At 37.9% G+C, this 25697-nt stretch overlaps 6 protein-coding genes, 1 non-coding gene and 1 pseudogene across 18 annotated transcripts; 2 read left to right on the top strand and 6 right to left on the bottom strand.

Annotated features, from left to right (window-relative positions):
- The first annotated feature begins 530 nt into the window (after positions 1-530).
- On the top strand, positions 531-5451 carry AT1G79245 (annotated as a pseudogene). Of its 5 annotated transcripts, one of them has the most exons (7): positions 961-1675; positions 1782-1894; positions 1968-2035; positions 2115-3242; positions 3320-4494; positions 4582-4917; positions 5017-5426. The 5 variants fall into 5 exon arrangements; another variant differs by having other exon boundaries at positions 961-1656; positions 1782-2221; positions 2301-2329; positions 2459-4494; another variant differs by having other exon boundaries at positions 531-3242; positions 3320-3384; positions 3471-4494; positions 5017-5451.
- A 398-nt stretch (positions 5452-5849) lies between these two features.
- Positions 5850-5922, bottom strand: AT1G79240. Its single transcript has one exon. It is a non-coding gene; the product is annotated as a tRNA-Arg (tRNA).
- Positions 5923-6011: 89 nt separating this feature from the next.
- MST1 (mercaptopyruvate sulfurtransferase 1) lies at positions 6012-9482 on the bottom strand. Of its 3 annotated transcripts, NM_001084379.1 has the most exons (13): positions 9120-9352; positions 8855-9023; positions 8571-8756; positions 8432-8491; positions 8226-8288; positions 7805-7929; positions 7535-7697; positions 7356-7415; positions 7049-7107; positions 6852-6933; positions 6696-6759; positions 6545-6612; positions 6106-6473 (listed from the first exon to the last, which is right to left on the bottom strand). In NM_001084379.1, the coding sequence occupies exons 3-13, from the start codon at positions 8685-8687 to the stop codon at positions 6366-6368; spliced, it is 969 nt and encodes a 322-aa protein (NP_001077848.1). In that variant the 5' UTR covers positions 8688-8756; positions 8855-9023; positions 9120-9352; the 3' UTR covers positions 6106-6365. The 3 variants fall into 3 exon arrangements, with proteins under 3 accessions (NP_565203.1, NP_001077848.1, NP_001077847.1); NM_106574.3 differs by lacking the exon at positions 8855-9023 and having other exon boundaries at positions 6012-6473; positions 9120-9482; NM_001084378.1 differs by lacking the exon at positions 8855-9023 and having other exon boundaries at positions 7801-7929.
- AT1G79220 (Mitochondrial transcription termination factor family protein) lies at positions 9474-11194 on the bottom strand. The gene has a single exon (NM_106573.4). The coding sequence runs from the start codon at positions 10816-10818 to the stop codon at positions 9619-9621; it is 1200 nt and encodes a 399-aa protein (NP_565202.1). The 5' UTR covers positions 10819-11194; the 3' UTR covers positions 9474-9618.
- Positions 11195-11208: 14 nt separating this feature from the next.
- On the top strand, positions 11209-13964 carry AT1G79210 (N-terminal nucleophile aminohydrolases (Ntn hydrolases) superfamily protein). 3 transcript variants are annotated; one of them, NM_106572.6, is made up of 12 exons: positions 11209-11389; positions 11785-11845; positions 11940-12016; positions 12104-12168; positions 12297-12343; positions 12541-12616; positions 12784-12851; positions 13081-13150; positions 13250-13335; positions 13412-13474; positions 13561-13626; positions 13711-13964. In NM_106572.6, exons 2-12 carry the CDS (start codon positions 11805-11807, stop codon positions 13757-13759), a joined length of 708 nt encoding a protein of 235 aa, NP_178042.1. In that variant the 5' UTR covers positions 11209-11389; positions 11785-11804; the 3' UTR covers positions 13760-13964. The 3 variants fall into 3 exon arrangements, with proteins under 3 accessions (NP_178042.1, NP_001077846.1, NP_001077845.1); NM_001084377.1 differs by having other exon boundaries at positions 11299-11389; positions 11759-11845; NM_001084376.1 differs by having other exon boundaries at positions 11301-11389; positions 11728-11845.
- On the bottom strand, positions 13931-15672 carry SCI1 (splicing regulatory glutamine/lysine-rich-like protein). The gene is made up of 4 exons (NM_106571.5): positions 15569-15672; positions 15286-15396; positions 14812-14870; positions 13931-14570 (listed from the first exon to the last, which is right to left on the bottom strand). The coding sequence occupies exons 1-4, from the start codon at positions 15639-15641 to the stop codon at positions 14334-14336; spliced, it is 480 nt and encodes a 159-aa protein (NP_565201.1). The 5' UTR covers positions 15642-15672; the 3' UTR covers positions 13931-14333.
- A 121-nt stretch (positions 15673-15793) lies between these two features.
- Positions 15794-21579, bottom strand: AT1G79190 (ARM repeat superfamily protein). 2 transcript variants are annotated; one of them, NM_106570.6, is made up of 15 exons: positions 21198-21579; positions 20846-21026; positions 20420-20728; positions 20234-20323; positions 19700-20152; positions 19499-19606; positions 19282-19412; positions 19052-19181; positions 18580-18913; positions 17835-18469; positions 17578-17736; positions 17375-17449; positions 16968-17276; positions 16672-16887; positions 15794-16597 (listed from the first exon to the last, which is right to left on the bottom strand). In NM_106570.6, exons 1-15 carry the CDS (start codon positions 21404-21406, stop codon positions 15929-15931), a joined length of 4008 nt encoding a protein of 1335 aa, NP_178040.5. In that variant the 5' UTR covers positions 21407-21579; the 3' UTR covers positions 15794-15928. The 2 variants fall into 2 exon arrangements, with proteins under 2 accessions (NP_178040.5, NP_001322933.1); NM_001334874.1 differs by having other exon boundaries at positions 15870-16597; positions 17817-18469; positions 21198-21563.
- Positions 21580-22224: 645 nt separating this feature from the next.
- Positions 22225-23788, bottom strand: MYB63 (myb domain protein 63). 2 transcript variants are annotated; one of them, NM_106569.4, is made up of 3 exons: positions 23398-23788; positions 23169-23298; positions 22225-23071 (listed from the first exon to the last, which is right to left on the bottom strand). In NM_106569.4, exons 1-3 carry the CDS (start codon positions 23534-23536, stop codon positions 22456-22458), a joined length of 885 nt encoding a protein of 294 aa, NP_178039.1. In that variant the 5' UTR covers positions 23537-23788; the 3' UTR covers positions 22225-22455. The 2 variants fall into 2 exon arrangements, with proteins under 2 accessions (NP_178039.1, NP_001321204.1); NM_001334873.1 differs by having other exon boundaries at positions 22243-23071; positions 23169-23550.
- Positions 23789-25697: the final 1909 nt, after the last annotated feature.

The raw sequence follows: 25697 nt of genomic DNA, 5'->3' as shown, positions 1-25697 counted from the left end.
CAGTTTGTTTCTGAAAATCGCATTGTTAGAGATTTTGTTTATGTGGAATAGAAAATGGAATGTTGATAGCAATTCAATGGTAGCATAAATATCGGATTGGAAATTTTAGTAAGTTTTCTGCGAGAATTGATGGAAAGATTTGAGGAAAGTGTTGTTGAATGCTAAATCTTTTATTTGATATATATTTTTTTAAAAATAAAAAATACTGATAATGGCATAGCATTGATAGCAAAAAAAAAGGAAATTAGTGAAATAATTCAGGCGCCTAGGCCCAAACATTTTGATATATCTAGTTGGGCCGGACATGATAGCAAATTGGAATCTTTAAATAGCAAAAAGGAAATGCGTGTTGGAAAAAAGGGAAAGACAGCAGTCAGCAGTCAACGAACGCCAGCTGGAAAAAATCAAAGCGTTTTGACTACCGACTTTATAATTTAATCTTCACCGTTGAAATTTACATGATCAAATCTCAACCGTCAATTGCTTTCATACCTCATCTATAAATAATGCTCTCCTCTTTCTCCATCTTTACCTTTCAACCACACATCTTCTTCCTTTCCTGAATAAGTTTTCTCTACGCGTTCGCTGGTGATATTCTTCTAAACGCGTCTCTGATTTGTTTGAATCGATCATCGTTCCTTCTTCTGGATTTTCCATCGATATTTGATTTTTCTAGGGTTTGTTTCTAAATTGCATCGATGGCTTTTTATGTTCATGCGATTTACTTTTCCCTCTGTTATTCTAGATTGTTGTTCGATGATTTGATCGTTCAGGGATGGATTTGATGGATCTTATGTTTTCACGGGGCTTCTCTATGCTGCTACGTCTTCAGGGGGTGTTCTTCTTCCTTACGCGTCTCTGATTTTTGTTTTCTTCTCTACGTTTCTTATTCGTCTCGTCTCGCAGTTTTTTTGGAAGCTAATTATGATCCGATCATCGCTTTCGATTCTGTTGTTGTAGAGTGTGGATGAGGCTATGATCGATCGGTGATTGTTTTTTTCTGGATTTTTGTCACGCGTTTTCTCTAGGATACGTCTTCAAGCGAATTCTGATCCGATCTTCGTCCTCGCTTCTGAGTTTTCTCTTCTCACTGATTAATTGATTTTCTAGGTTTTGGTTTATAAACTGCATCAAGTGGTCTTTCTAATTCATGTTATTTGCTCCTCGTTTTATTGTTGATTTAGATTGTGGAGGATGCTATGATTGATCGGTGATGGCTTTGATTGATCCTTGTCACGCGGTTTCTTAGGATCTTTTGTCCCTTCTATTCCAAATTTTTAATTCCTATGCCGTTTTTTTCTTCTATATAAGCGGTAAATATCATCTCTATTGGTTGCAGATCGTCGAGGCACCGGAATTGCTCCGATAAATCTCTCATTCTTCTCTGTCATCGATTTAGGTTTCGTCTGATTTCTCTTGTTACATCTGTTTTATCTAACCACAATTACCTCTGTTCTATTTCGTCTCTGCTAATTGAAGGATGTGGTTGATCTGTCGTCGCTCCCTTTTACTTTCTGGCGGTTTCTTCTTTCCCTTTGCTTCCTTTTTGGAGTTCTTAGATTACCTGATTTCTTTTCTTTTCTGAATTTCTGGAGAAATTTCTACGTGTTAGATTGTGTAGATGTTGAAGGCATTGTTGGAGGGAGGATGGTTTACGTATGAGTTGGTGTTTTTGGTTTCTTCTCTTCTATACAACTTTTGGTCTAATTATTGTTTTATTTAATATTGGCTAATGTTGGTGAGGTATGATTTCGTTCTCTGTGTCTTGTTGTGTTTTCCAGATTCTCTTCATCAATCAATTCAGTCTGTTTCTCTTCTGTGTACACATTCAGATGAAAGATGAACATATATTCCTTGCAGACGAGTTTTTTCCTATCTCTTGTCCTTTTTATAAGTAGTTATTCTATTGAAGTCTTCAAGTTTCTCAGTAATGCTATGTCTTAGCTCCTCTCATGTGGTTTATTCAGGTTTTGTTCCTCTTTGCCTCCGGGATCTGTTGCAATCTATTTGTTCTAACATACGCCCTGGTTAACTGGTCTATTCCTCTTTCTCTCTATTTATAGTGTTTGATCCTACTCTCTTATGCTTGTGACGGTGTTTTTTTTTATGTTAAGTGTCCCATTCTTTTAGGTTTTTTGAAGATGCAAAGAAGGCTAGTTCTGTCTCAGTGTATTCTGAAAGATATCTTTGATCTGTCGTGGTTCCTGTTACCTTTCTGGCGGTGTCTTATCTCCCTTTGTTTTCTTTTTAAGGTTTTTAATTTCCCTATTACCTGATGTTTTTGTCGTTTTAAATCGTAGAGGTCAAGGCATTGTTGGAGGGAAGGATGGTATGAGTTTAATTTTGTGTTTCTGGTTACTTCTCATCTACACACTTTTTTCCCCCTAATTGTTTTATCTAATATTGGCTATTATTGTCAGTGAGGTATGATTTGTCCTCTGTGTCTTATGTTTCCCAGAATTTTCTTCACCAATCACTTCACTACGTTTCTCTGCTGTGTACACACTTGAAAGATGATCATATATTCCTTCCAAACGAGTTTGTTCTTATACCTTGTCCTTTTAAGTAGTTTTTGTACTGAGCATTTTCAAATATCTTAGGATATCTATCTCTGAGCTCCTCTGATGGAGAAGGCTTGGCCTGAGGTCTGGACTGTACCATCAGGGAGTTCTCAACATGACTTGATTTTTGATTTTTCAGGTTAAAGGTAGATTTTCGTAGCGATGTTGGCATTTCTGTTTTAAGCCTAAGGCCCTGTCTTTTGTTATAGATATTCAAGCTTATAAAAGGGAAAAGGTTCAGGTTTACTAAATGGATTCTTTCCCCTTTATCTCTGTTGGTGTTATCTCTCATGCTACATCTATATTAGTGATGGCTTGTTTTTATGTATGTGAAGTGCTCCGCTCCCCTATATAGGTATGTTGAGGATGCAAAGGTGGCAAGTTCTACTTTGATCTATTTTTCTCGAAATTTTCATCTACAGTCCTCTTTTCATTGGAGATGTCTCTATTTCTGGTTCTATGCTCTGCATTTTCCTATGGTTTAAATGCTAATCACTTCGGCTCGAGATCTACTCTTTCTACATGAATTCATTATCTTCATATAGGAATTTGGATGATGCTAGGACGATTCTGTTTCGACCTGTTCGCCTAGATTTATTGGCAACGAGGGATGGATGTAATCAGCTTTTCTTCCCTTATCTGTTTTCCCTTTCTGGTTATGTAATCTGCATCTTCTCTATGGTAATCTCTTCTGCTTCAGATGAAATCATTATCTTCACATAGGAGTTTGTCTTCACATAGGAGTTTGGATGTTGCAGTGGAAGTTCTGTTTCGGCCTGCTTGCCTACATCGCCCTATATCTGTTACATCATGAGTTTATGAGGTGGCTTATTTCTATTGATATCTATAGTGTTGATTGCCGAGGAAGGAAAAACAAGTTTCAACCGTGGACCGTGGTTGTCTCAACAGGGATGAACTTGGAGGTTCCATCTCTGGTTGGATTCAGGTGTTTTGAGCTAATCTTCTTCTGGGTTTACTTCTCTACCATACTTTCTACCGATTTGAAGATTTGTCTTCTGTACCTTTGATGATGATTCTCAGTTTTGCAGCAATGACTCAGTTTTTCGCCTTCTAGTCATTAAACTACTTTCCCACAATGAGATACTTAGTGTTTTTGTAGGTTCTTTCACACTTGTTAGCAAGGGTATATGTATGTTGCCGTTCTCAGAATTTGGTAGGTATGAATCACAGATGTCATTGTTTATTATTGATAACATAAGTGATTCTTGCTGGTAGTGTGACCTCTTGAGGGCAGGCTCATAGAAGATGAAGAGCCTCTTGGTTTTGATGATAATGCTCCCTACTTCTGAGTTCTGAGGTTTCTTTATTCCTGGGTTGTAGCTGGTTTAATGGTTCTGTAGACATTTGATAATGAAGTCTCTCACTTCATTTTGTTTGGGTGATGTAAAATGTTGTCAGTGGATTTTAGGTGAGGCTTAATCTCATGGATTATTCTTTTGAAATCCCCTCAGGTGAATCAGTGAAAATTGAGAAAGTGATGTTCAACTTCTTATCTCTTAATCCTTCATTTGCTCTGTCACACATTGAAGCCTATTTTCGGTTGCAGTTTGTTAAGTTTTCATGGGAAGCGTTGTCTTTGGAGTGTTCTGAAGTTGACTTTAATCCTGAAAGAAGAAGGATATGCTTTTACTGAAGTTATCATGGGAAGCACTTTTTGTGGAGTTTACAGGAGTGTCTATGCCGTTGCAGTATTCGAGGATCGCTTTGATCTGCCAGTCGTTCCTTGTTACCTTTTTCGCTTTTGCAGTTCTTTCTTACTTGCCTTGCTTTTCTCTCGTTCATGTATTACTTGATGCAAGTCTTGAAACTTTCCCGATATTGGACCAAACTCTTTTTCATTCATGCCTTTTAGGACTACTAAGTATGAACTCCTCTGATGTAGAAGGTTCGATATGTGCTAATCAGTCTACTGGTAATCCTAGTAACGCTGGACTTCTATCTATGCTAAATATTGTCTTGGTGTTATAGAAAACCATAAGGTGGCTATTTGCAATTTCAGGGCCACAACTTGTGCAGATTCCAGGCCTTTATCTTGTGTTGGTGATTAATGTTACTCATATTATACCTACGGAAGGGAGTTCACTGCAGTAAGCAACACAAAAGAGAGCTTTAGTGATGCAAATTACATGATTTCTTGTTTGAAGTTATGTTGAGTACATTCTACAAGAAGATACAATGTCGTGGATGATCCATAATTGGATCCAATTATCTCGTGGAGCAAAAGCCACAATAGCTTCATCGTTGGAATCTGGAAGCGCTTCACCGAGAAGTTCTGCCGAAATCGATAGAATTTGGCAGACATTACTTGGAGTTTATGACCGAACTCAACTTACATGTAAGTTTTATTGTATGTATATATATACATACAAAGATTATATCTCCGAGTTTGGAATCGTCTCTCATCTTGTTTTTGTTGTTGACGACTGGGCTTTAGAAGAATTAAGGAGTCAGAGCAATGAGAATGTGGACATGAGTATTTTGTGAGAGGCCAACCTGAGCTTTTGGTGAAGATGATGTTCAAAACTGGGATGAAGAGGTTTGAGGAACTTGCAGTCAAACGCCGAGCAAAGAAAAAGAAAGCTAAAGCTGAAGCGGAAGTAAAGGATCGCTTGCAACACTTGAGAATCTGATCAATAAATCTTTTCGATTTAATGAATTAAATAAGCTCTTGTATTGTTTGTATCAATAACAATTTAGTGTGGCAATAAAATTGATGGGTTTTATTTTGAATCTGTAGTTTTCCTTCCTTCCTCTTACCTCTTCCGATTGATTGACAAGGGTTGTAATTCTACTCGATGATAACCTGTTGAGTATGCTTGGCATTAATGTTATACTATTTGTGCTGTCGTGTTCTCATAGATGATGGTCCATTTTCCGAAAGAGAAAACCATAAGGTTATACTATTTGTGATTTTGGGGGCAGGTAAATGATGGTGTGCTACTACTTATGCATATTTCAGACCTTTATCCTATCTTGTGTATTGGTGTTTGCTCATATTCCTCCTAATGAAGGAGATTTTGCTATATGTTTGGTAGAGAGTGTCTTGTGCTATAATATGCAAATGGTGAAACTGTCGTCATATCCCTTAACTTACGTTTCTTCCACTGATCAACCTGTGCTCGCAGGAACTTGAGGATTTTCTTGAATAGGACATAGTTAAGAGTTTTATGATTTTGTCCACGCATCCGTGTTTCTGATTTTAAGATATCTCAGCCAGCTTTAACAACATCTCAGATATCCTTCCAAAAGGCTGTGAAAAAAAATTAACGACCACGGTGGGACTCGAACCCACAATCTCCCGCTCCGGAGGCGAGCGCCTTATCCATTAGGCCACGCGGTCGTTTTTAATATGCTTCTATTGATTTAATATATATACAATAATTTATAGTGTAATGAAACGAGTTTATGTCTCTCTCGCGTAACCTTTTGCTTCGCTTCACTCGTAATGACATCAATATCTGAACGTTAACCATCTGCTAAAGAAAAAGTGTTTATTATTATTGTTTCAGGATCTCTGTTTAAGAATCGTTGAGAAATTTCCTGGTTCTTGATTTTATTAGAAAGAAAACACAGAAAACAACCTTTTGTTATCTGAGAAGATGAATCCAGAAACGAAAAGGAAAAGTTCCAAGTTCTATAGATACAGTCCTCTTCGGCTTGAGGGTTGAGGCAAATTTAAAGCCAGGATTATGATTAACTTCAAACAAATCCCTCAACTTAAACATGATAATTATTTCCGTCTGTGGCTTGTAATCTTGTCGCTAGCCTTTACGGTGGAGACTTTCATGAAGAAGATTCAACACTCTCTATGGGCAAGTCTGGTTGTGTCGCCCATTCAGTCCACGACCCATCATAGATCGGCACGTCGGTTTTCCCCAGCCGGTGAAGCCCCTAACAGAGCAAGTCACTAAGTCAGTCTCTCTCCGTTTATATATAATCTCAAATAAAATAAATGGAGTTACCATTGCCAAGATGCAAGCTGTTACACCAGTCCCACACGAGGCCATAATAGGCTTGTCCAGTGAGATATCTGCACCAAAAAGCCTTGAGATCTTACAAATGTTTTATATAAATAAGATTGTGAAACTTATTCTTCGAGATGAAATAGTTTACCTTCTTGGTCAAATCGTTTCTTCAGCTCCTCTGCTGGTAACAATGTGTTACAAGAATCAAACATCTGCAGAAAGAAGGAATTTATCACATTAACTCTGGGGACTAGATGCAGAGGAAGTGTGGGAAGGAAGCAAATTCTCTTAGGGTGGCTTTTACCTGAGGAAAAGGGATACATTTGCTTCCAGGTATATGACCGCTTCTTATTCCCTTACGGGGTTCTGGAGCAGTACCATCAAACCTGTGAAAAACCCCGTAAAATAATCAAAATGCTACACTGAGTATCAAATTAGTGTGAAGGAGCCTAGAGAAAAATCCATTAGTCAAAACAAGTAATAACTCGGCATTTATAGTACCTGGCTTTGGAACGAGCGTCTATGTGTTGATAAGTCGGATCCTCCATATTGTTCTTGACCTGTGAATTCACCAAAGAGAGTCATGACCTAAAATAAGAGTCTGAACAAGTTATTGTAACACAAGCGCAAACTCAAAATCAGGCATCTACAGACATCAATCTACCAACATACTGAGCTATAGTAAAATTGATATATCACAATCACAATTCTGAAAAACGGGTATAAATATAGACCAAATTAAAGATTCTTAAGCAGAGAATGATAGTTAACAATAATGTGAAGACAAAACCATTCAGGAAATGCCAACCTGATCAAGTGTCCACACTAGATGTGGCTGGAACTTAGTCTGAAAGGTTATCGGACTGACCTGTGCAACCACGAGAGAGAAAATTTATATGAAGAAAAAACACATCTTTACTGCTCAAAACTCATCATGAATCTACAGAAATACGAACCAGAGAACTATTATCCAAATTAGTGACTTACGGTTTGTCCTTGATAAATTTTCTCTATAGCCTCACTTGCGGCACTGGCTTTCAGAATAGCATCACCTGATGCACTAGATTCAACATCATAACCTGATGCACGCCATCTTGGTAGACCTCCATCGAGCACCCAAACTTTTTCATGTCCAAAAACTCGGAACATCCTATTTAAGGGGAAAATAAAGAAGCACATATCAATTATAACAATACTCGAAAAAAGACTCAGGACAAAGTAAAAGGATTAAAAGAACAAACAAGAACCAGAACTCACCACCATACACGGGCTGCACTAAAGATCCCCTTTCCATCATAGACAACCACTTCATCTTTGTTATCAATTCCAAGAGCAGAACAACCAGCAGCAAAAGCTTCCTCAGTGGGCAACATATGTGGCAACTGTTACAAGTAGTTAATATATCATACAATACTTTAGATGATTCCCTTAAGATCGGGGCAAAGAGATGTCTTAATGAAAACACATAATAACATATACTAACATTAAAGAGTCCAGACTTATTACTTTATCTCACATAAGAAAAAGCTACATACTATCTTAAAAATGGCAGCAAAAGAAGATAATATCTATCGATAAGGTTTCATTTATGCATAAAAGCGATATCAATGTGAAGTGAAAACTTCAAAGTAAACTGCAGGGGTACATCTTCTGTAAAAGAAAAGATGGCGATACTTACACTAGTTTTTCGATCTGATATTCCATCCAAATCAAAGAAGAGAGCGCGGGGAATATGAGCAACCTATATAGGAGAGGACACAGTTTATGTCCGACAGTATCATCAAATAGTGTACTAAGTGTGGTTTCGCTCATCCAGAATGAATACAACCTGAACAATTGTGAAAACAAAGAAGTTCTCAAAATTCTATCTGTTCATACTCTCACCTGATATTCTTGGATCGGATTTCTCTGCTCATCCGGCATATACCATGAAGCATCCAAAATCTGAACAGCATACAAACAGGTAAGTTTAAGTTTGGCAGACATATTCTCCAAGAAGTGAACTAGGAGAAAGGGCAGTCACCTTCAAATCAGGCTCTCTAAGATTAGCATGAAGCCAATCAACAGAAACAACAGGTTCACTGGTTGATACGGATGATGTGGAGTAACCGGCTTTTGTCTCAACTCCAGTAGAAGCCATAGCTCGACGAGCCCAAGTAGTTGATTTATAGGCTGTAGAAGCGGAGCCTAACTGAGAGTGGAGTGACCTCTTCAGCAATTACCAACACAAGAAGAGGAAGACCAACCAAAAAGTCAGAATCATATACAGAGAGGCGAAACTGAGCAATTCACATAAAACTTCACTACCTAATTTATGATTACAAAACTCATAAGTCCAATTTCAAACTTTGATAAGAAAAGCATCGATTGACATAGACCTCATCAACAATTAAGCAATTCTCTATAGTCTATTCAACATTTCAAAAGCTCGAAAACCCAGTAGAACCACTGTCAAATCATAGAAACAATCCAAACGCTCGAAATCAATCCAGACACTCTCAAACCCAGAAGCTAACGAGTGGTCAAACGAATGGCTAATTGAGAACAGATCGCGAATCAGATATCGACTTACACTGAGAAAGGTGGCTGGATTAAAGATCTTTTGCGGAAGAGAAGGAGTAATCAGTCGGTGACTAGCAGCCAAGAAAGTTCTGGAGAAAAGGGTCGAGGCCATATCCACCTCAAATATTCTCTCGATAAAATGCAACAGAGATGATGGGTTGAGTTAGAAAGACGCCAAAACTATTTGCTGTCAGATTGATTCTCTTCAAGTACTAAACCCAAAAAGGTTGCAACTTTGCAAACGTTTTTATCAATAAAGAGGATTTTGTCACTGCCGCCACGAACGGGTCTGGAAGAGAGACACGTCTAGGGCGTCTTTGGCGTTTCGTTTCACCAAACGTGCTTCTTCGCGTTTTGTGTTTTGATATTTTTCTATTCCGGTTTAACTAATCTGATCTAAACCAAAACATGAACCGATTCAAAAGTATCCATTGATAAAGCTGGAAAATTCTACACAATGTTACATCTTTAATGAACATATCCAAAGAAACAAAAGATGAAAAAGAGATTCAAAAGGGGAATCCTTTACGGATGTATTTCTTGGATTTCTCAGCTAAACGTTTCATGTTTTTGGATTTCTCGTAAAACTCCATCAGCTCGGTTGCAATATCTTGTGGATGACACATTACATAAACCTTCAAGAACCGTTTCTCGCTCATCCTTACCGCTCTGAAAATGCTCACTTCTTTTATCAATGGCTTTAGACGCATTTCCAAGACTCTCTTAACGAGATCCGCACGAGGTTTTAGACGAGACTCGAGGTTGAGGAGAAGCAAACAAGGGTGCTTAACCACGGAATGAGCTGGAAGTTTCATCGAGGCTATGACGAAAGTCATGTTTCTCTGAACTTTCTCAACAGAGAGAGAGAGAAGGATTGGGCATTTTCCATACAGGTGCCAAATCTCTTCTTCCGAGAACCCAAACTTTTCCAAGTTTCTAACTTTCTCTTCGATTGTCTCCATCCTCGAGACCCCGATGATGACTGCAACATATTTAAACATCTTGGATTCTCTGGTGACTCCAGTTTTCTCAATGTATTCAAACTTCTCATTGTTAAAGTTTGTTCTTGGAATCAACGTGGGTCGCGATATCAACATTGCGACAAGATCCTGTTGGCTAAAGCCCAACCCTTTGTAGTATTCTATCGCGGGTTTGATCTTGTCATCGAGGTCATACAACATGAGTGACGGATTCCGGATAATGACTCTGCGCAACACCTCTTTTGACCCCAAAATCTCCATGAAGTAGTTGATCCTTTCATCAAGGACAAGACGGCAACTAAAGAACCTAGGACGACAGTTAAGAATCTTCACAAGGTCTGAAGACGTGATTCCCAGTGGCTTAAGAAGGCTTAACTTAAACTCTAACTGAGCAACATTGGCTCTCTGCAAAGCAGGCCTACGAGTAAAAAGCTTGGATATTTCATCATCATCACAACCCCATCTTCGTAAAACTTGTAAAGGACTACTAGTAATATCTCTCACTTTCTCTTTTTCACCAACTTCTCCAACATAATCAAATTTTTTTCTCCTAGACGATAGATCAGAATCCTCAATGCATTCTTCAGATTCATTCAGGCATAACGTCGAACACCTGGTGGTAAAGGTAGCAGAAATGAGATTTCTACAACCAGCCTTTCTGACCAAGCTCGAACTAGTAAACAATAATCTGATAACAGCTAAGAAATTTCTCTTCCCGGTCGAATGCATTTCAAGGGCGTAATCGAGAGTTTAACAAACTGGAGAAATAAAGGAGCAAATTTTCTCTAAGAATCAACAATGGCTCTGCCTCAACGACACAATCAGCGACATTTACACGCGTATTTCAGATGCTTCTTCCATCCAATTTTCCGAAATAGCTAGAAAAAATGGAACAATTACCAGTACACGAAGCTTGTGATGAACGAGCGAAGAAACAAACTCCGACCAACGGAGGAGAGTTTGTCAGAGAAGAAGGAGGCGATGGAGAGAGACACAGCCAATTCGGACCAGGTTTGAGTCCGAGTCGGGCGTGGAAGCGAGAGAGAGTAGGGGACTAGGGGTAGTAAATAAATAATGTGGTTCAAACTGAAAAGAGATATAAAATATTGGACTATTATGTAAGATACAGTAACTGTGAAGTTGTTAAAACGCCGCCGTTTTGGTTTTTTTGTTTCTCTCGTTTTCTGGCGTCAGACTCTCACCCTTTGTGCAAGAAACCTTGAGAGCTTAAAAATTCTTCACTTGGGTCTCTTCTCTCTCTCTTCTCTTGCGACCATTCCGTTCGATCCATATATCAAAGGTATGTTGCTTTGATTGAATGGGTTTCTTTTGTTGAATTTAAATTGATAACTTTAAATATATTGAATTTGGGGTTTAAGAAAAGTTTTCAATTTTCGTCTCTGAGTTTGAGCTAAGAGCTGATCTTTGAGTTTGAGTTTGTGTTTGATTTGATTCACTCACAATTCTTAATTAGGGTTGGTATATCTTGTCTTTTTCATCGTTTTCCTTACACATTGCCCATGGCGATGAGACTCTTCCGGGTTTTTAAGCTTTGTCAGATTTGAACGCTTCAGTCTACTTACTTGCTCAGACGTGGTTTCTTTTCATTTAAGTTTGAACATTGTTGATGAAGAACAGATTTAGCTTCCACGTTTCTAAATTTCCAGAGATGACACTATTTCGCATTTTTTGCAGCTTGATTTAGTTGGTTTTCAATGGGGGACAGTCAGTACTCGTTTTCTCTCACCACCTTCAGGTATTAACTTTGTTTATCATATCAATGTTATCTCTTTCTGAGCATTTGGAACGGTTTCTTCGGGGTTTGATTCATGTTGTGGTTTATGAAACAGCCCATCAGGGAAGCTGGTTCAGATAGAACATGCCCTAACAGCTGTTGGATCAGGCCAAACATCACTTGGAATTAAAGGTTTTTTCAATGATCTAATCAAATTCGAGAGGAGATTTTTAAGGAACATTGTCTTTGGTAATCATGACTGTTGTTTTCTTTATGCAGCTTCAAATGGAGTTGTCATTGCAACTGAAAAGAAACTTCCTTCTATATTGGTTGATGAAGCGTCTGTAAGTTTGATCAACTCTTTATAGCAATTAGTTCTTTTTCATTCTGTGCCTGCTCGTGTTACTTTCCTTTCGGTTGCATAGTTTCAGTAACTCCTACGAAACTAATGTTTATCTATTGTCTGTTTCAGGTTCAAAAGATTCAACATTTGACTCCCAACATTGGAACTGTTTACAGGTTCTTCTCTTCAGCTATCCATACTTCTTTTTTAATAGCGAATTTGGTTTTATAGCTTGCAAATTGGATTTATCATACATTTTTTATTTTGTTTTGGGTACTTAGTCTCTCTCATCAGGTGCTAGTGCTACTGATGGAACCTTTCCCTTAGTACCCTAATGATTTCAGTGCTAACTTTGGTATTGCCTTTTATGTAGTGGTATGGGTCCTGATTTCCGAGTTCTTGTGCGAAAGAGTAGGAAGCAGGCTGAGCAATATCTCCGTCTGTACAAGGTAATCTTTAATATCTTCTGTTTTTTTGTCTTCTTTTCCTGGAGTGTCTAGTAGTACATGTATGATAAAAACTTTGGATTGATGATTCCAGTTGATATAAGTTCTTGCTTATTCATAAATCCAGATCGCTCTGTTGATTCAACTTCTAAGGGCGTTTATTGTTGCAGGAACCCATCCCCGTTACTCAACTTGTAAGGGAAACTGCCACGGTGATGCAAGAGTTCACTCAATCGGGGTAAGTACTATATCGAGTGTTATGTAATTACTTCCTCTCATATGCTCAACAGGGTTCAAAAGTGTTATTGGCTCAGAGATTGCAACTCTAGAGCGAGTCTCTCTATGCACTTTTTAGCTCAGTTTTGATATTGATTTGGCGTGAGATAATGTTGTTAATGCAAATCTGTATTTGCAAACTAGACTACTGAATCTTGCTTCTAATCTCTGTCTCCTTCTGCTGTTAATAGTGGTGTTAGGCCGTTTGGAGTTTCTCTACTGGTGGCTGGGTATGATGACAAGGGTCCACAACTGTATCAAGTAAGTAGAACTTTAAAGAAAATATAACCATCCTGCTCAAAGTGAAGTAAAACCCGTAAACTGAAAACATCTTATTTCATAATTTTCATTGGCCACTAGGTGGATCCATCTGGCTCTTATTTCTCATGGAAAGCTTCTGCAATGGGAAAGAATGTTTCGAATGCAAAGACGTTTCTTGAGAAGAGGTGATAATAATTTACCATTTGTGGTGATGAGTTTATGATCTTGGAAGCATGTCATTTCATCTTAGTCTTTGATCAGGTACACAGAAGATATGGAACTTGATGATGCCATTCACACGGCAATATTGACATTGAAGGAAGGGTGAGCATTTTTACCAAAACTTAATTTACTTTATTTCCAGAGTTCAGAATTTCTCAAAAGCCTATAACCTCCGTGTCTTTTCACAGTTTCGAGGGAGAAATCTCAAGCAAAAACATCGAGATTGGCAAAATCGGTACTGACAAAGTTTTCAGGTAAACATTCAAGACTACAAAACTAATATAAACAAAAAATCTTGTTATTCCCATCAATATCTGAAAAGTGAATGTTATATGCAGGGTGCTAACACCAGCAGAAATCGATGATTACTTGGCTGAAGTCGAGTAAAACTTTCACTTAACCGTGCAACCAACCTGATTTGAATCTCAGTATACTCTCAGAGTTGATGGTTCTTGCTTTTGTAAAACTTTTGGAATTTGTTAAGGAGACTCGTGACCCAATAATTTAGAATATGTTTTTTCACTCATTTAAACGTCTGTTGTGAAAATTCAGTTTCATATAACCAAGTTTCATGCACACAAATTACTTAGCCAAAGCTACATATACGCTGTGTTGTAAATGCCAGTAGGAACTTACATACTGTACAAGACCAACTTTCAATCAAAACGGTCTATTTCTCCCTTAACCGGATATCAAATTCTCAATGTTACATAAGGATTCATCAGATAGTTCTTCGGCAACTTTGGTTAAGACCTTGGATATGTAAAGTTTGTCTTACTCTGAAAACCGACTACATATCTCTCCACGACAATCTATCTAACTAGTTCAGCAACAAGAAGTTCTAAGTAGAGAAACTACATAGAAATATATCTCTGATGCAATCAACCTTCACGTGTACAAGAAGCAAGAAGAGAGGTAACCGGCGAACCACAGAAGAGGAAGGTATTGCTTTTGCTTTTTTTCACCTACGCTTGATCATCCAGTCGTGAGCTGTTCGTGGGGCAGTGGAGATTCCCTCGTAGTATCGAGACTCGAGTTTTCCTCTGTTCCATCTCTTGACAAATCGTGAGAACAGTCCTCGTGCAGCTTCGGTCGTGAGATCATTAAAGTAAGTACGTTTTTCTTCTTTCAGCCATGTAGCAAACTCGTTGTTTTTCGAGAAGTAGTCTTCCATTGATAGCTCTGGAATTCCCTCTTTCTGGAAGAAAAAACGGAAAAGAAAAGCATTTTAATCAGAACCTCAGTGTGGATGACAATCCGTCAAACATTACAATAGGGCAACAAGACTTTTGTAATTAAACCATGACTAAACAACTGAAGAGACCAGCGAAGAACCACACATACAAAGTCTCCAAAGCAATATACTTTTGACTTTTTAAGTGAATATACAAATAGATGTTTTTATGGGTAACTATTTCAAAGGGTAAGTTAGAGCTCACTAGCTTGTGGTCGCTTTCCGTATGTTTCTTTTTCGGCTTATCATCCTTGGACTTCTTTGCTGTAAGAGAAAAAAAAATGTCAGCAGCAAGAAAAACAGATCATACTGAAAAGCAAAGACACATGATATAAGTCATGCTGATGAAAGATAAACATAGCTGCTTTAGCTGTAACCAAAACAAGATATTTCTTGCTGCCTATAATCCCTCAAACCAACAGGTTCCGACTACAACCTCTTCCTTCTCTAGGAGAATATAGGTAAGACAAAGCTAAATTGATGCTCCGTTAATGGCATACAAGAACAAGAAAACTCCAGCTCACATGGGTATAACTATAAACACACCACTCTCTAGATGAAGAAGCAAACACATCAAATTTATCATACGACAAACTTAACTTGACTCAACATATAATCAAGGTTCTAAAACGGATGGAACAATATTTACTAACTCAAAACATGAGAAACAGTATCTTACATGTACTGGATTTGTGGTGCTTGTGAGATTTCTTATCCTTCTTATCACTTCTCCTACTTCTCCTTTCATCATCTTTCTCTGTTCCTCGATGCCTCTTAACTTTCTCTTCGTCTGTCAATTCATAAATCACTATGTATCAGATTATGTCATTCACAACAATAAGTCACACTCTCAACGCCAACTACAAAATCTAATCGAAAACACAGATAGATAAATTGATGGCATTTCTCGGGAATCGGAAGAAAAAGTATATACATAGAGGAGAAGAAGAAGAAGAACATACAATCGGAAGATGAAGAATCTTCGCTCCGAGCTCTGCTTCTCTTCTTCTCCTTGGAGCTCCGTTCGCTTACCATTATTTCCCGACGGACTAAAATAAAAGAACGGAGGAGCTGACATATATTTATTTGGACCCCGCGGCGATCAGGATTCATAATCCCGGGTCGGGTCGGGTCTCGATGTCGAAATTACACTTAAACCCCTTACTCTTTTATATTTTGCATCTCGCCCCCAATGTTTTTATTTACCCCAATACAATTATAATCCCTTTTTACTAGCTTTTTGCTCAATGTTACACTTGAACTATATTACCAAGTTTTTTTTTACTGCTGTTTTCAGAAAAGTATTTACTACAAGCAAAGTATTAACAACGCATTTGGTCTACAAAGACAAGAGACTGCATTTTCTTAAAGACTATCTCAACGGAGCTAAACTCCAACTCAAAACCATAGCTCCGACCACCGTATTCTACATAGAGAAACTTTGTACGAGAATCTTCTGGCGGCCGAGAAGGCAAAACATTAGAGATATCTGGAAACTCCGGAGACGGTGGGAGAGGCAAATCTTTCTTCTTGAGAGAATAGTACACATCAGCTAAGAGAATCCAAATGAGATCAGGATCAATGCAAGCAAGTCCTCTCAACGCATTCAAAGCCGCTTCTCTTAGGCCAGTTACACTGCTGTACGCAATCCCCACGACCAATCCTGCAACTTTTTTCAAGACTGCATCTAACGCTGAAGCACTGCGTTTACCTCTGGAAATCTCGGCGATCATATCGAGAACTGCTGCCTGCACTTTCAAGCTGGAAACTTCAGCAATCGTAGAAGATGATGACTCGGAAATGGTTCTGTAAGGAAGTCGGAGAACCGATTTGTTGTCTTCCCGGAGGATCTTAGGCGTCATAATGTGGAATGGAGACGTTGTTAAAAGCTTCCAAAAGTCTGGGCCATCATTGCGGAAACGACGTGAGAAGAAATCTCCTCCGGATGTTTGAATGATTCGGGTTATCACGACTAAGCATCTCCGTACAGCCTGTGGAAAATGCAGCAGGTTTTATAATCCATTAATCTAGAGATAAATTCGGAAGAGGGAGAAAGAGATTGTACCACGGGATTTCTGTTTCGTATGCAAGCAACACAGAATGGCCAGATTTTGTTGATAGCGGGTAAAAGCCGGTTTTCATCTGCTCCATCGTCGCTAGCATTCATGTAGTCTTTAAGCTGATAGAATGAAGCAAATTCAATGACTTCTTCAATTGTTTCTTTGGTTTCTGTCTCAGCTCGATAAGCTTCCTCGACTTTAGCCAGCGCCACTACTCCTTCCTGCATAATTGGATATACTGATTTATTTCGCTTGCGAAAATGTCCTAGAGAGAGCTCAAGAAATCCGACAGGAATAATACCTCAATTATTTCGAGGGAAACTAAGCATGAGACTTGATTTGATGATGCAAGGAGAGGCGTGGCCGCTATTAAACAAGAAGAGGCGATCGAACCAACTGTGCGTCTGTATCGTTTAGAACGATTCAGTTCAAGCAGTATGTTTTCCCATTCTTCTTCGTCTTCAACTATTTTGTCAGAATTTGAAACTCTCTCTTGTCTTGATGTAATCGCATCAGTTGCTTTGGTCTTAACATGGTCACTATATGACTTGGCTCGGTCTGGTAATAAGCAAGCCTCGTTCTTTGATGCATTTACAATCTCACCAACAGCCTAGCAGAAGCACCAACAAAGGTTATGATGTTTCTTAGACAAAAAAAAGCCAATGATTTTAAAAGACTTCAATAGAAAAAAATGAAAGATTGAATTACCTTCAAGAAGGGTATAGTTAGATTTGGATGCTGTTGTCTACCAACAATTTCAAGTTCCTGGGAAACCAATCGCATCTGTAGATCCCCCAAAATGGAAAAAGAAAGTTCTTAACACACTGAATATGATGAATCGGAGTGTGATGAAGATCCAACAGAGGCAATTTTCCATGAAAAAAAAAAAGGTTCACTACAAATGGCCTTACCGGTTCCTCCAACAAAGGTAATATATCATGGGCAACCCCGATATAAGAAAGCATAGCAGCTAGAACATTTGGGACATGAGGATTAAGATCCAGGTGGCGCAGCTGGCGACAAATAGAGTCAATAACATAATCCGCATTTGCAACAACCAGATGCCCAACCTGCCAAACAAACAAACAAAAGACAACAAGATGTTGATTTTAAAAACGATTTTATGATGTGATTGAATATTTTCGACTACATTATTCTTCATTCTCACTGTGGGATGGCCTGAGGTGGCAGCAAGAAGACGTAGGACAGTGTCTGAAGCATTTCTAACTTGGAAACTCGAGCAGGTAAGACTCTCAAGCAGAAGGTAAAGCGAAGAGTGAAGAAATCCACTTGAAGCAAAGTCTTTCCCTAGACACAAGGAAAACACACCTACTCCTTCTATTATAACTTGGTGTAGCATTGCACTGTCTCTTAAGAAATGCAGACTAATATGTTGCCCATCGTTATCAGTTTGGCCCAGAATTGCCTTTTGGTCCACGGGGAGATCCCAAACTTCAGAAGCTTGGTATTCATGCAGGATTTTACCAACGCACTCAATCAGATTTGTTTTTGCACGTTTGTTCCAAGAGATTTCCCAGGAAAGTTTGTCTCTTCCCTTCCTTGACTTCTGAAGCAGTCTTGAGAGAGCATCCGTTGCTTGATCAGATAGACCAAAGATCATCTCATTCAAGATACAAGCAGCAGTTGCCGCCTGGCGAACTAACTGTCCTGAACCAGTTCGATTACACCACGACTGCCAGTCTTCTCCATTATACTCCTTTACACGAACTTCTGAAACCAATTTACGGACAAACCCCAGAGGAATATCCAGGATGACTGCTAAATGCCCTTCGTTTTTAAATCCTGTCAAACACAAACACAACGGAGATGATTTACTATCAGTAACTAACTCATTTATAAGTTAACTGCAGAGTAATTTTCAGAAAAATGGTTCCGAAGGAATATGAAATGACCTGCCATTAAGGATAAGCCTACAAGTCTAAGGATTCCAGCGAGCATCTCGTAGAGCTTCTGGCTACCAACATAAGAAAACCAGGGAGGCATGCGAGGTAACATATGGCTACTGGGGGACGATATCTCCAATTTTACTTGATCTGTTTCTGTGATATTTGGAACAGCACGGTTGTATCTGGTCTCCCGGAACCCCACTTTTAGTTCTGTGATAGAAGGGAGGTAACCTGTCGATGATGAAGGCCTTTCTGCGATGAGTTTCTCAAGAGAACCGGTGAATGCTGAATTATGGCTTAGACAGAGAGAAAATATATCCAGGAATCTGCTAGCTGTTATCTACATAACAGAATGCCATGAAGAACTAATCATATATCGCAAGTCATTATTAGAACATGTTTGGTTTTTCGAACTAGATTTGCTAATCAAGAAAGAAGTAGCACCAAACCTATGAGCGTGTCAAGAAAGAATACATACGGGAGACTGAAGATGATCCGCCAAAAACTGAGGACCGGAATAATAGGTGATGACAAGTAACTGCTTCACCACCGAAAGTGCAGGCAATTCCTCATTCCCCAGAACCACTTTTGGAAGCCTCTCAAGTAGTCTGTTGTCAACAAGCCACGGAAGAAGAATAAAAAAACACATCTCTATTTAGACATCTGCATACTTAGCTTCAAAGGAAAAAAACAATATACAACAAATACCTGCTAAAGATCTTTTTTATATCACTCTCTACATGGTTTTTTGTACTTTCTGAGAATAAATGATCGAGAAATTCCTGAGCTGCTACAGAAACTTCATCAGAGTCATCAACAGCCAGAGTACATACGCATTCCTGCATCATTATAAGGAATTTATCTGGTGGCAATCCTTGGAATGGATATACCCAATATCATGAGTTGTTGTTAGTTATGAACCTACCAACATCACTAATCTAGCACCCTTCAACGAGCAAGAGCTCTTAGAGAGCAGTCCACGTATTGCTGCTAGAAATCCCCATCGAATTTTGCCGGCTGGGTGAATAAGAATCTGAAACCAATTAAGAATTACCATTTAGAAAAAACAATTCCAAAGGGATTTGGGACAAATGTGTTGAACGTAGCACGAGAATAAATAGCTTACATGAGGAAATGTCTCACACAGCAGCTTATTTACGTGAGATGTAGTGCTATCTAACCATTTCTTCGTGCGTTCAACAAGAAAGGAGTCACGACTCAGATTCAGATTGGATTTTTCAGGTACATTGATGTTAACAATCTCTTGGTTTGTAATTTCTGTCAGCTCGTCACTCTGTCCTTGAGATTTTGTTGTCAGAGAACGAAGTTCGTCTAAAATTGAGTGTGCAGATTCATGTTTCTGCGACTTAGTATCACCATTAGAAATCTCGAGAGCCGATGAATTAGCCTCATCCTCAAGGACGATCATAAGAAACTCAGCTAACCCTCTAATTGCTTGGTCCAATGCATCAACACTTCCTGCAGCTCCGCTTATCATTGCTCTCGAAACATGCAACACTTTGAAAACTTGGCTAACAACACCAGGTAGAAAAAACGCCAACACATCAGCAGTACCAATCTGCAACAAGAAACATGTTCTCATTAGGACCCATGGGTGCCAGAAATGGTCCAAACCATATATGCATAATTTAAAAGTTACCTTAGCCACAAGTATCCGTAAAGCCATAAAGGCTTCAACTCGAAGATTTGCACTTCCTCGATGTCCTCGAGAAGCCTCAGCATCAGCGACCTTGTGGAGTGATCAGAATTGAAATACCTTAGAATGTATAAAACTACATGACTCCAGATGAAAGAAAAAAGAAAGCATAGGAGAAAAGAGGGTTACTTTGAGAAGAATGGAAAGCCAATGACCGACAGCAGCCAAAGCAGACTGAGACTGAAGAAATGCAAGCAAGCATTCACGAGTTTCAAAATCATACTTATAAGACTCTGAAACTTGAGTTTGATAATCTCTTCTATCTGACAGCTGAGGCCAGCCAACAGTGCGCTTACAAGAGCAAGAATCATCAGAGCATGGAAGCAGACCAGAGATCATTGCTCGGAAACATTTGACTATCCCTTCACGAAACTCTTCAGAAGCCTCAGATGGTGATAAAACAGCACCACTAGTTAACTTCTTCATAATTACAACCATCTGTACGGGGAAAAAATTCAACACAGTTCCATAACTAAGCTGAGAATATGTTACCCAAATCGAGTAAAGGTAGAAAACAATCATAAAAACGATTGTGAGAGTTCAAAACCAGCTCACCTGATCTATGGATCCAATGTGACATTTTTTTAGAAGTTCTTCGAGACAAGAGATTACACCTTCTGCTACTTTATCACTCACTCTATATGGTGTTTGTGGAAATTCCTCTGGCTTGTTTTGCCCCTGACTTCTGCAAGCAACTGCGGCGTCTAACAGAAGAAGCAATGGGAACAAAGTGTAGCTGAAACGTACATAAACCAAAACAGTTCTCACTAAGTAAACAGTCGACAATACACCACAAATGAACTCTTTTAAACCTTATAATTGAAACTGCTACTCATGTGCAGATTACCGTTTTTTCAGCAGAAAGAAGTAAAAAGATAAAGAGAAACGAGAAAAGTGGAATAATTACTGGAAGAAGGACTGGAGAGAGGACGGAGGAGTACGGCGGAGGAGAAGGAGCAAAGCAGGGATCGTGGTTGGATCCTTTTCAGGGTTTTGCGAAAGGTTTAGAAGCTCCAAGCAGAGAACTTTCAGTTGTGCGAAGACAGCTTCTCTTTCCGGGTCTCCCTCAACGTCGTCTCCATTGGTTTCACGGCGTATTACGACGGACTTGTCCATTGAATCCGATCAATTATCCCACCAAACTCGAAAATCTCGAGTCAGCAAACAGAGAGAGATAGAACCGCGAAATTGAAAAAGAAATGACCCGACCCGAGATTAATTGACCCGATCCATTGCTATTGGCCTTTATAGGTCGTCGTCGTCTCGAATAAAGACCGGGAAGATTTCCCCTTTAGGGTTTTAGGAATAAATGCAAAATAAACCTGATAATCTATATAGAATTGCAAACGAAACCTCATATTTTGTAAAGTATCGTACAAATGAACCGACATTATATTTAATAGTTATAAGAACCAGATTCTTTCGAATCAAATTAAACCAATCGGTTTAAACTTTCAAACTATAAACCGGAGTGTTAAAATGGGTATCCCAACCCAATTTGACTCAATTTTCCTTCACTTGAACCAGTGATAAAGAAGTTGAAAGTAGAAGTTAATTTCTTCTTCAAGTTACCTATATATTCTTATCAAGATCATATAATATTTCTTCAATTTCAAGAAAACTAAGATTTATCAGAAGCCATGGAAGACAAAACTGAGATCTATCTATATTAAGCTTCCAACTTTTTGTCTATCTCCAATGAAATTCAAGAAAACATTCGGAGATGCAACATTGTTGAGATTAGCTTCTTCTAATTCAGTTGCTTGCCTTAATTCGTTGATAAGTTCATAGTTATTGTTACTTCTTCTTCAGCAAAAAAAATAGCTGTTGAGGTTAATATATCTCCAAACAAGAGTAACTGGTCTTCATGTTTTGTCGTTTCCAGTTTCAAGATGGTTGTTAGATGATTGAGATTACTAAACTAATCCTACCAAATATTCTTCAATAATTTTCTTCAAGATTCTCTAAGACTAAAGAAAGAATCTTCCAGATATATAGTTTTAGACTTTTAGTATAGTGTGCATCTTTTGACCAGCTCTGTTTTATCTACAGGCTACTAAAAATAATGCCAATTAAAAAACTATAGGAAATACATTTTCTCTACTATCTCTCTACCTTTCCATCATACATATTGTCATATTGATATCCAAAATAAATATCTTTTATCAATGTATCATGAGCTCGTAGTTCTTCAAGAGTGATGATGATGATGATTCTTCTTCTTTGTATTGTTGTTGATTATCGTCTTCTTCTAACCCGAGTTCGCTTTCTAGGTGCTTGAACCATTTCTTAACCTCATCCTCATCAGACTCTTCTTCTGTTGTTGCTCTTGAGCCTGAGCTGTTCTCATTTGCAGTGGATTGTTGAAATGAGTTTGAAGTATCTAAGAAACTCCAAATGTCAGGATCTGAATCAAATGGTATCTCCAGCAGATCGGGTTTGTCTACCTCTTGAATAATAATGTCGTTAAACTCGCTATAAGCTTCTTCTATATACTCAAACCTGAGTTCGTCTATCTTTGGATCATCTTGTTGGTTGGAACCCCCAGAAGACATAGATGTAGACAACTCATTCCTATGATTAGTCTCTCTGTTCAAAGAATCTTCTACGTGAGATGACTTATCATCTTTCCCACGAGAAACAGAATCACTCGAACAAGGCGAGGCCGGTTCATCTGCAGTTCCTGAGCTCTGAGCCAGTCTTTTCTTTAGATGAGTGTGCCACACATTCTTGATCTCGTTATCTGTTCTACCTGGAAGTTGAGAAGCGATTTTCGACCACCTGATCAAAATGCAGAAAGCTTAATGTCAATATCAAATCACTTTTTTGATCCACCATATATGTATGAGCACAATAATAATCCTAGCTGATGATTTACTTGTTCCCATAGTTGTGGTGAAGCTTAATGATTGTTTCTTCCTCCTCTGAAGTGAAGTTGCCACGCTTCAGATCTGGCCTAAGATAGTTAATCCACCTTAGACGACAACTCTTCCCACACCTCAATAGCCCTTCATTTTTGCATATATATACATTCAGAATCATAAAGAAAAGAAAAAACAATTGAAGAGGCTTTTGCTTTGATTGTGATGACAAAAGCAATGACATACCAGATTGTTTGGGGAGAGATCTCCAGTTCTCATGACCAAACTTTTGAATGAAAGAGATGAGTTTAATGTCTTCTTCTGGGCTCCATGGACCTCTCTTCACTTTGGTCTTGTCACAACAAGGTGCTCTTCCCTTCCCCATTCTCTCTCTCTCACTCCCTCTCACTCCCTCTCTCCTCTATATATATAACTTTATATCACTCAGTTCCTGATGAGATTCACTTTTACCAAAGATAATTTGGTTCTGTTTTATATATATGAGAGGTAAGAGTGTGTGATCTTGACATGAGAAAAGATGAATATGTAAACAGAGGAATTGATAAATGTCAAATCAGATTTGTTGAGTGGGAAAAGGTTGTCTGTCTGTGGTATGGTTGATTATTTGGTATGATTCCATTTTCTCATTTTTACTTCATTTGGCATCCTTATGATGCATGCAACTTATCTTTCCTTCTAACACCGATGCATGAATATTTCACATTCGTTTTTAGAAACCAAAATCCTTAAATAATATTTTCTTCTTTTTTGACATCAAGTAATAATGGAAACTAGCATCTCGTGTTAAAAATATTATCAGATTTGACATATCTTATAAAATTGTCTGAAATAAATTTCGCTAATGTAAGAAACTACTACATGTCGACGAGTGTTAATTGAAATGGTCTTAGGAATTTACAGCGGTAATGATAAGAGTTTTATGTATTTCTTAATAAAAATACTTTGGAGGAGTAAGAATATATAGTTATAAAGTGGCAAAATATTAGGTAGTGTTTTGACTAAAATAAGATTGTAAATCTGCAACTTGTTAATTAAGAATTAGCTTAAGGTATACATAGGAGGAATTGATTATATTAGTTTTTGTCTGCGAGTCTTCTGTAATCAGGCTCAGTGTATAATTACCAACTTTTGAATAATAGATAGTCCCGTGATCATCATGTAGATACAGTGTAACACGAGAAAAATGAACTCTCACTAATAATGCTGTTTTACTAAGTACGCAGTCACTCCATACGTCACTCCATGGAATATTTTCATATTTTGTATACAAAAAAGCAGAAATATATATAATCCTTAAATATAACATTAAAATGAGAGACAGAAAAAAAAAAAAACTGTTAAAAAGTCATTTCTAATCACATCCGAAAACACCAAAAGGCGTAAGGAGTGTGTGTGAGCATAGTGCACGAACTCACCAAACTAAAGACCAAAGAGAGTGGAAGAGGTCAAAGACTTACGTCTTTTTGACTTTTTTAATGTTTGGTGGGTTTGGTGTTGTTGTTGGCTCTTGGCTACGTTAATTACTTAATTCCACCAAACCTTCATTACTTAATTAATTCCTCTGTACCCATCCAAAATTATTCAAGCAATTACGACACAGCCATCACTACATCTATTACTCCAAATATTTTAAAGTACTAAGTATCGACAATAATTGAAGTTAATAAACCCAACAATTTTGTTACGTTAACAAGCTCTTAGGAGGAATAGAGAGGAAAAGAGGTTTGAAAAAGAAGAAATATTTTTCACTAGGGTAAATATCTGGACGTATATGTATTGAAGTTACAAAATGATTAATTCGGAAAATTTTGTCGATAAAAGTCTATAGGAGCAACATATATAAATGACGATCTATTAGTTTTGCATTTTTATACGACTCTTGGTAATCAGAAGGTTGGTGAACAAACAAGTATGAGTGGGAAAACTTTCCCAAACTTTACTAAGAAAAAAAGGACAACTATGAGTGGAAAAAATTAAATTAAATTTTCAACGTCCCTATGGAGTATGGACCTTATCAAAACGATGGAAACTGTGACATTAATTAAGTAGAATAAAATTAAAAAATTATGTAAACTTATGATGAAAGAACACATGTTGCTATTAGTAATACATACGTCAATATCAATTTCGAGTGTACTGACTTTAAAGTTCAGATTTTAGCTATTGGAATAAAGCTCTGCATGTGTATGTTTTGTGTGATCATAATAGGGACACATATTAATATATATCAACTATTTATATAAGACTATATATACATAAATATGCTTCGCTTTTTGCGTTTGTTATTGTATTATTGTTTAGGAGATATAACACCTTATCTAATAAAAACAAATTCTCGATTTAGAAAACAACTCATGCGCCAAAGATTTACCCATAAAAGAGTCCAATCTTTCAAAAATGCTAGAAGTTTAGAATTCATGACTAGATATACTAACGAAAACAAGTAATTTTGATTTTTGTAAGTAAGTTTTAAAAGGGAAATACAATTAAATCATAATTAAAATGATCTGATAATCACCTAAACA

Source organism: Arabidopsis thaliana (genome assembly GCF_000001735.4).
Source record: "Arabidopsis thaliana chromosome 1 sequence".
Lineage (NCBI taxonomy): Eukaryota > Viridiplantae > Streptophyta > Magnoliopsida > Brassicales > Brassicaceae > Arabidopsis > Arabidopsis thaliana.
The sequence above is the reverse complement of the archived record's forward strand: the minus strand, read 5'-3'. Positions and strand labels throughout refer to the sequence as shown.

Coding starts and splice junctions, on each gene's coding strand:
- MYB63 (NM_001334873.1), bottom strand. CDS start 23,536: ATGGGGAAGGGAAGAGCACCTTGTTGTGACAAGACCAAAGTGAAGAGA. Junction 23,072..23,168: donor CACCACAACTATGGGAACAA/GTAAATCATCAG, acceptor CATTTTGATCAG/GTGGTCGAAAATCGCTTCTC.
- SCI1 (NM_106571.5), bottom strand. CDS start 15,641: ATGGTAAGCGAACGGAGCTCCAAGGAGAAGAAGAGAAGCAGAGCTCGG. Junction 15,397..15,568: donor AGATTCTTCATCTTCCGATT/GTATGTTCTTCT, acceptor ATGAATTGACAG/ACGAAGAGAAAGTTAAGAGG. Junction 14,571..14,811: donor CGGAAAGCGACCACAAGCTA/GTGAGCTCTAAC, acceptor TTTTTCTTCCAG/AAAGAGGGAATTCCAGAGCT.
- AT1G79210 (NM_106572.6), top strand. CDS start 11,805: ATGGGGGACAGTCAGTACTCGTTTTCTCTCACCACCTTCAG. Junction 13,475..13,560: donor ATATTGACATTGAAGGAAGG/GTGAGCATTTTT, acceptor GTCTTTTCACAG/TTTCGAGGGAGAAATCTCAA. Junction 13,627..13,710: donor GGTACTGACAAAGTTTTCAG/GTAAACATTCAA, acceptor TGTTATATGCAG/GGTGCTAACACCAGCAGAAA.
- AT1G79220 (NM_106573.4), bottom strand. CDS start 10,818: ATGCATTCGACCGGGAAGAGAAATTTCTTAGCTGTTATCAGATTATTG.
- AT1G79190 (NM_001334874.1), bottom strand. CDS start 21,406: ATGGACAAGTCCGTCGTAATACGCCGTGAAACCAATGGAGACGACGTT. Junction 21,027..21,197: donor TCTCTCCAGTCCTTCTTCCA/GTAATTATTCCA, acceptor TGTACGTTTCAG/CTACACTTTGTTCCCATTGC. Junction 20,729..20,845: donor ACATTGGATCCATAGATCAG/GTGAGCTGGTTT, acceptor TTCCCCGTACAG/ATGGTTGTAATTATGAAGAA.
- MST1 (NM_106574.3), bottom strand. CDS start 9,221: ATGGCCTCGACCCTTTTCTCCAGAACTTTCTTGGCTGCTAGTCACCGA. Junction 8,492..8,570: donor TTAGAGAGCCTGATTTGAAG/GTGACTGCCCTT, acceptor TATGCTGTTCAG/ATTTTGGATGCTTCATGGTA. Junction 6,760..6,851: donor AATGTATCCCTTTTCCTCAG/GTAAAAGCCACC, acceptor TTCTTTCTGCAG/ATGTTTGATTCTTGTAACAC.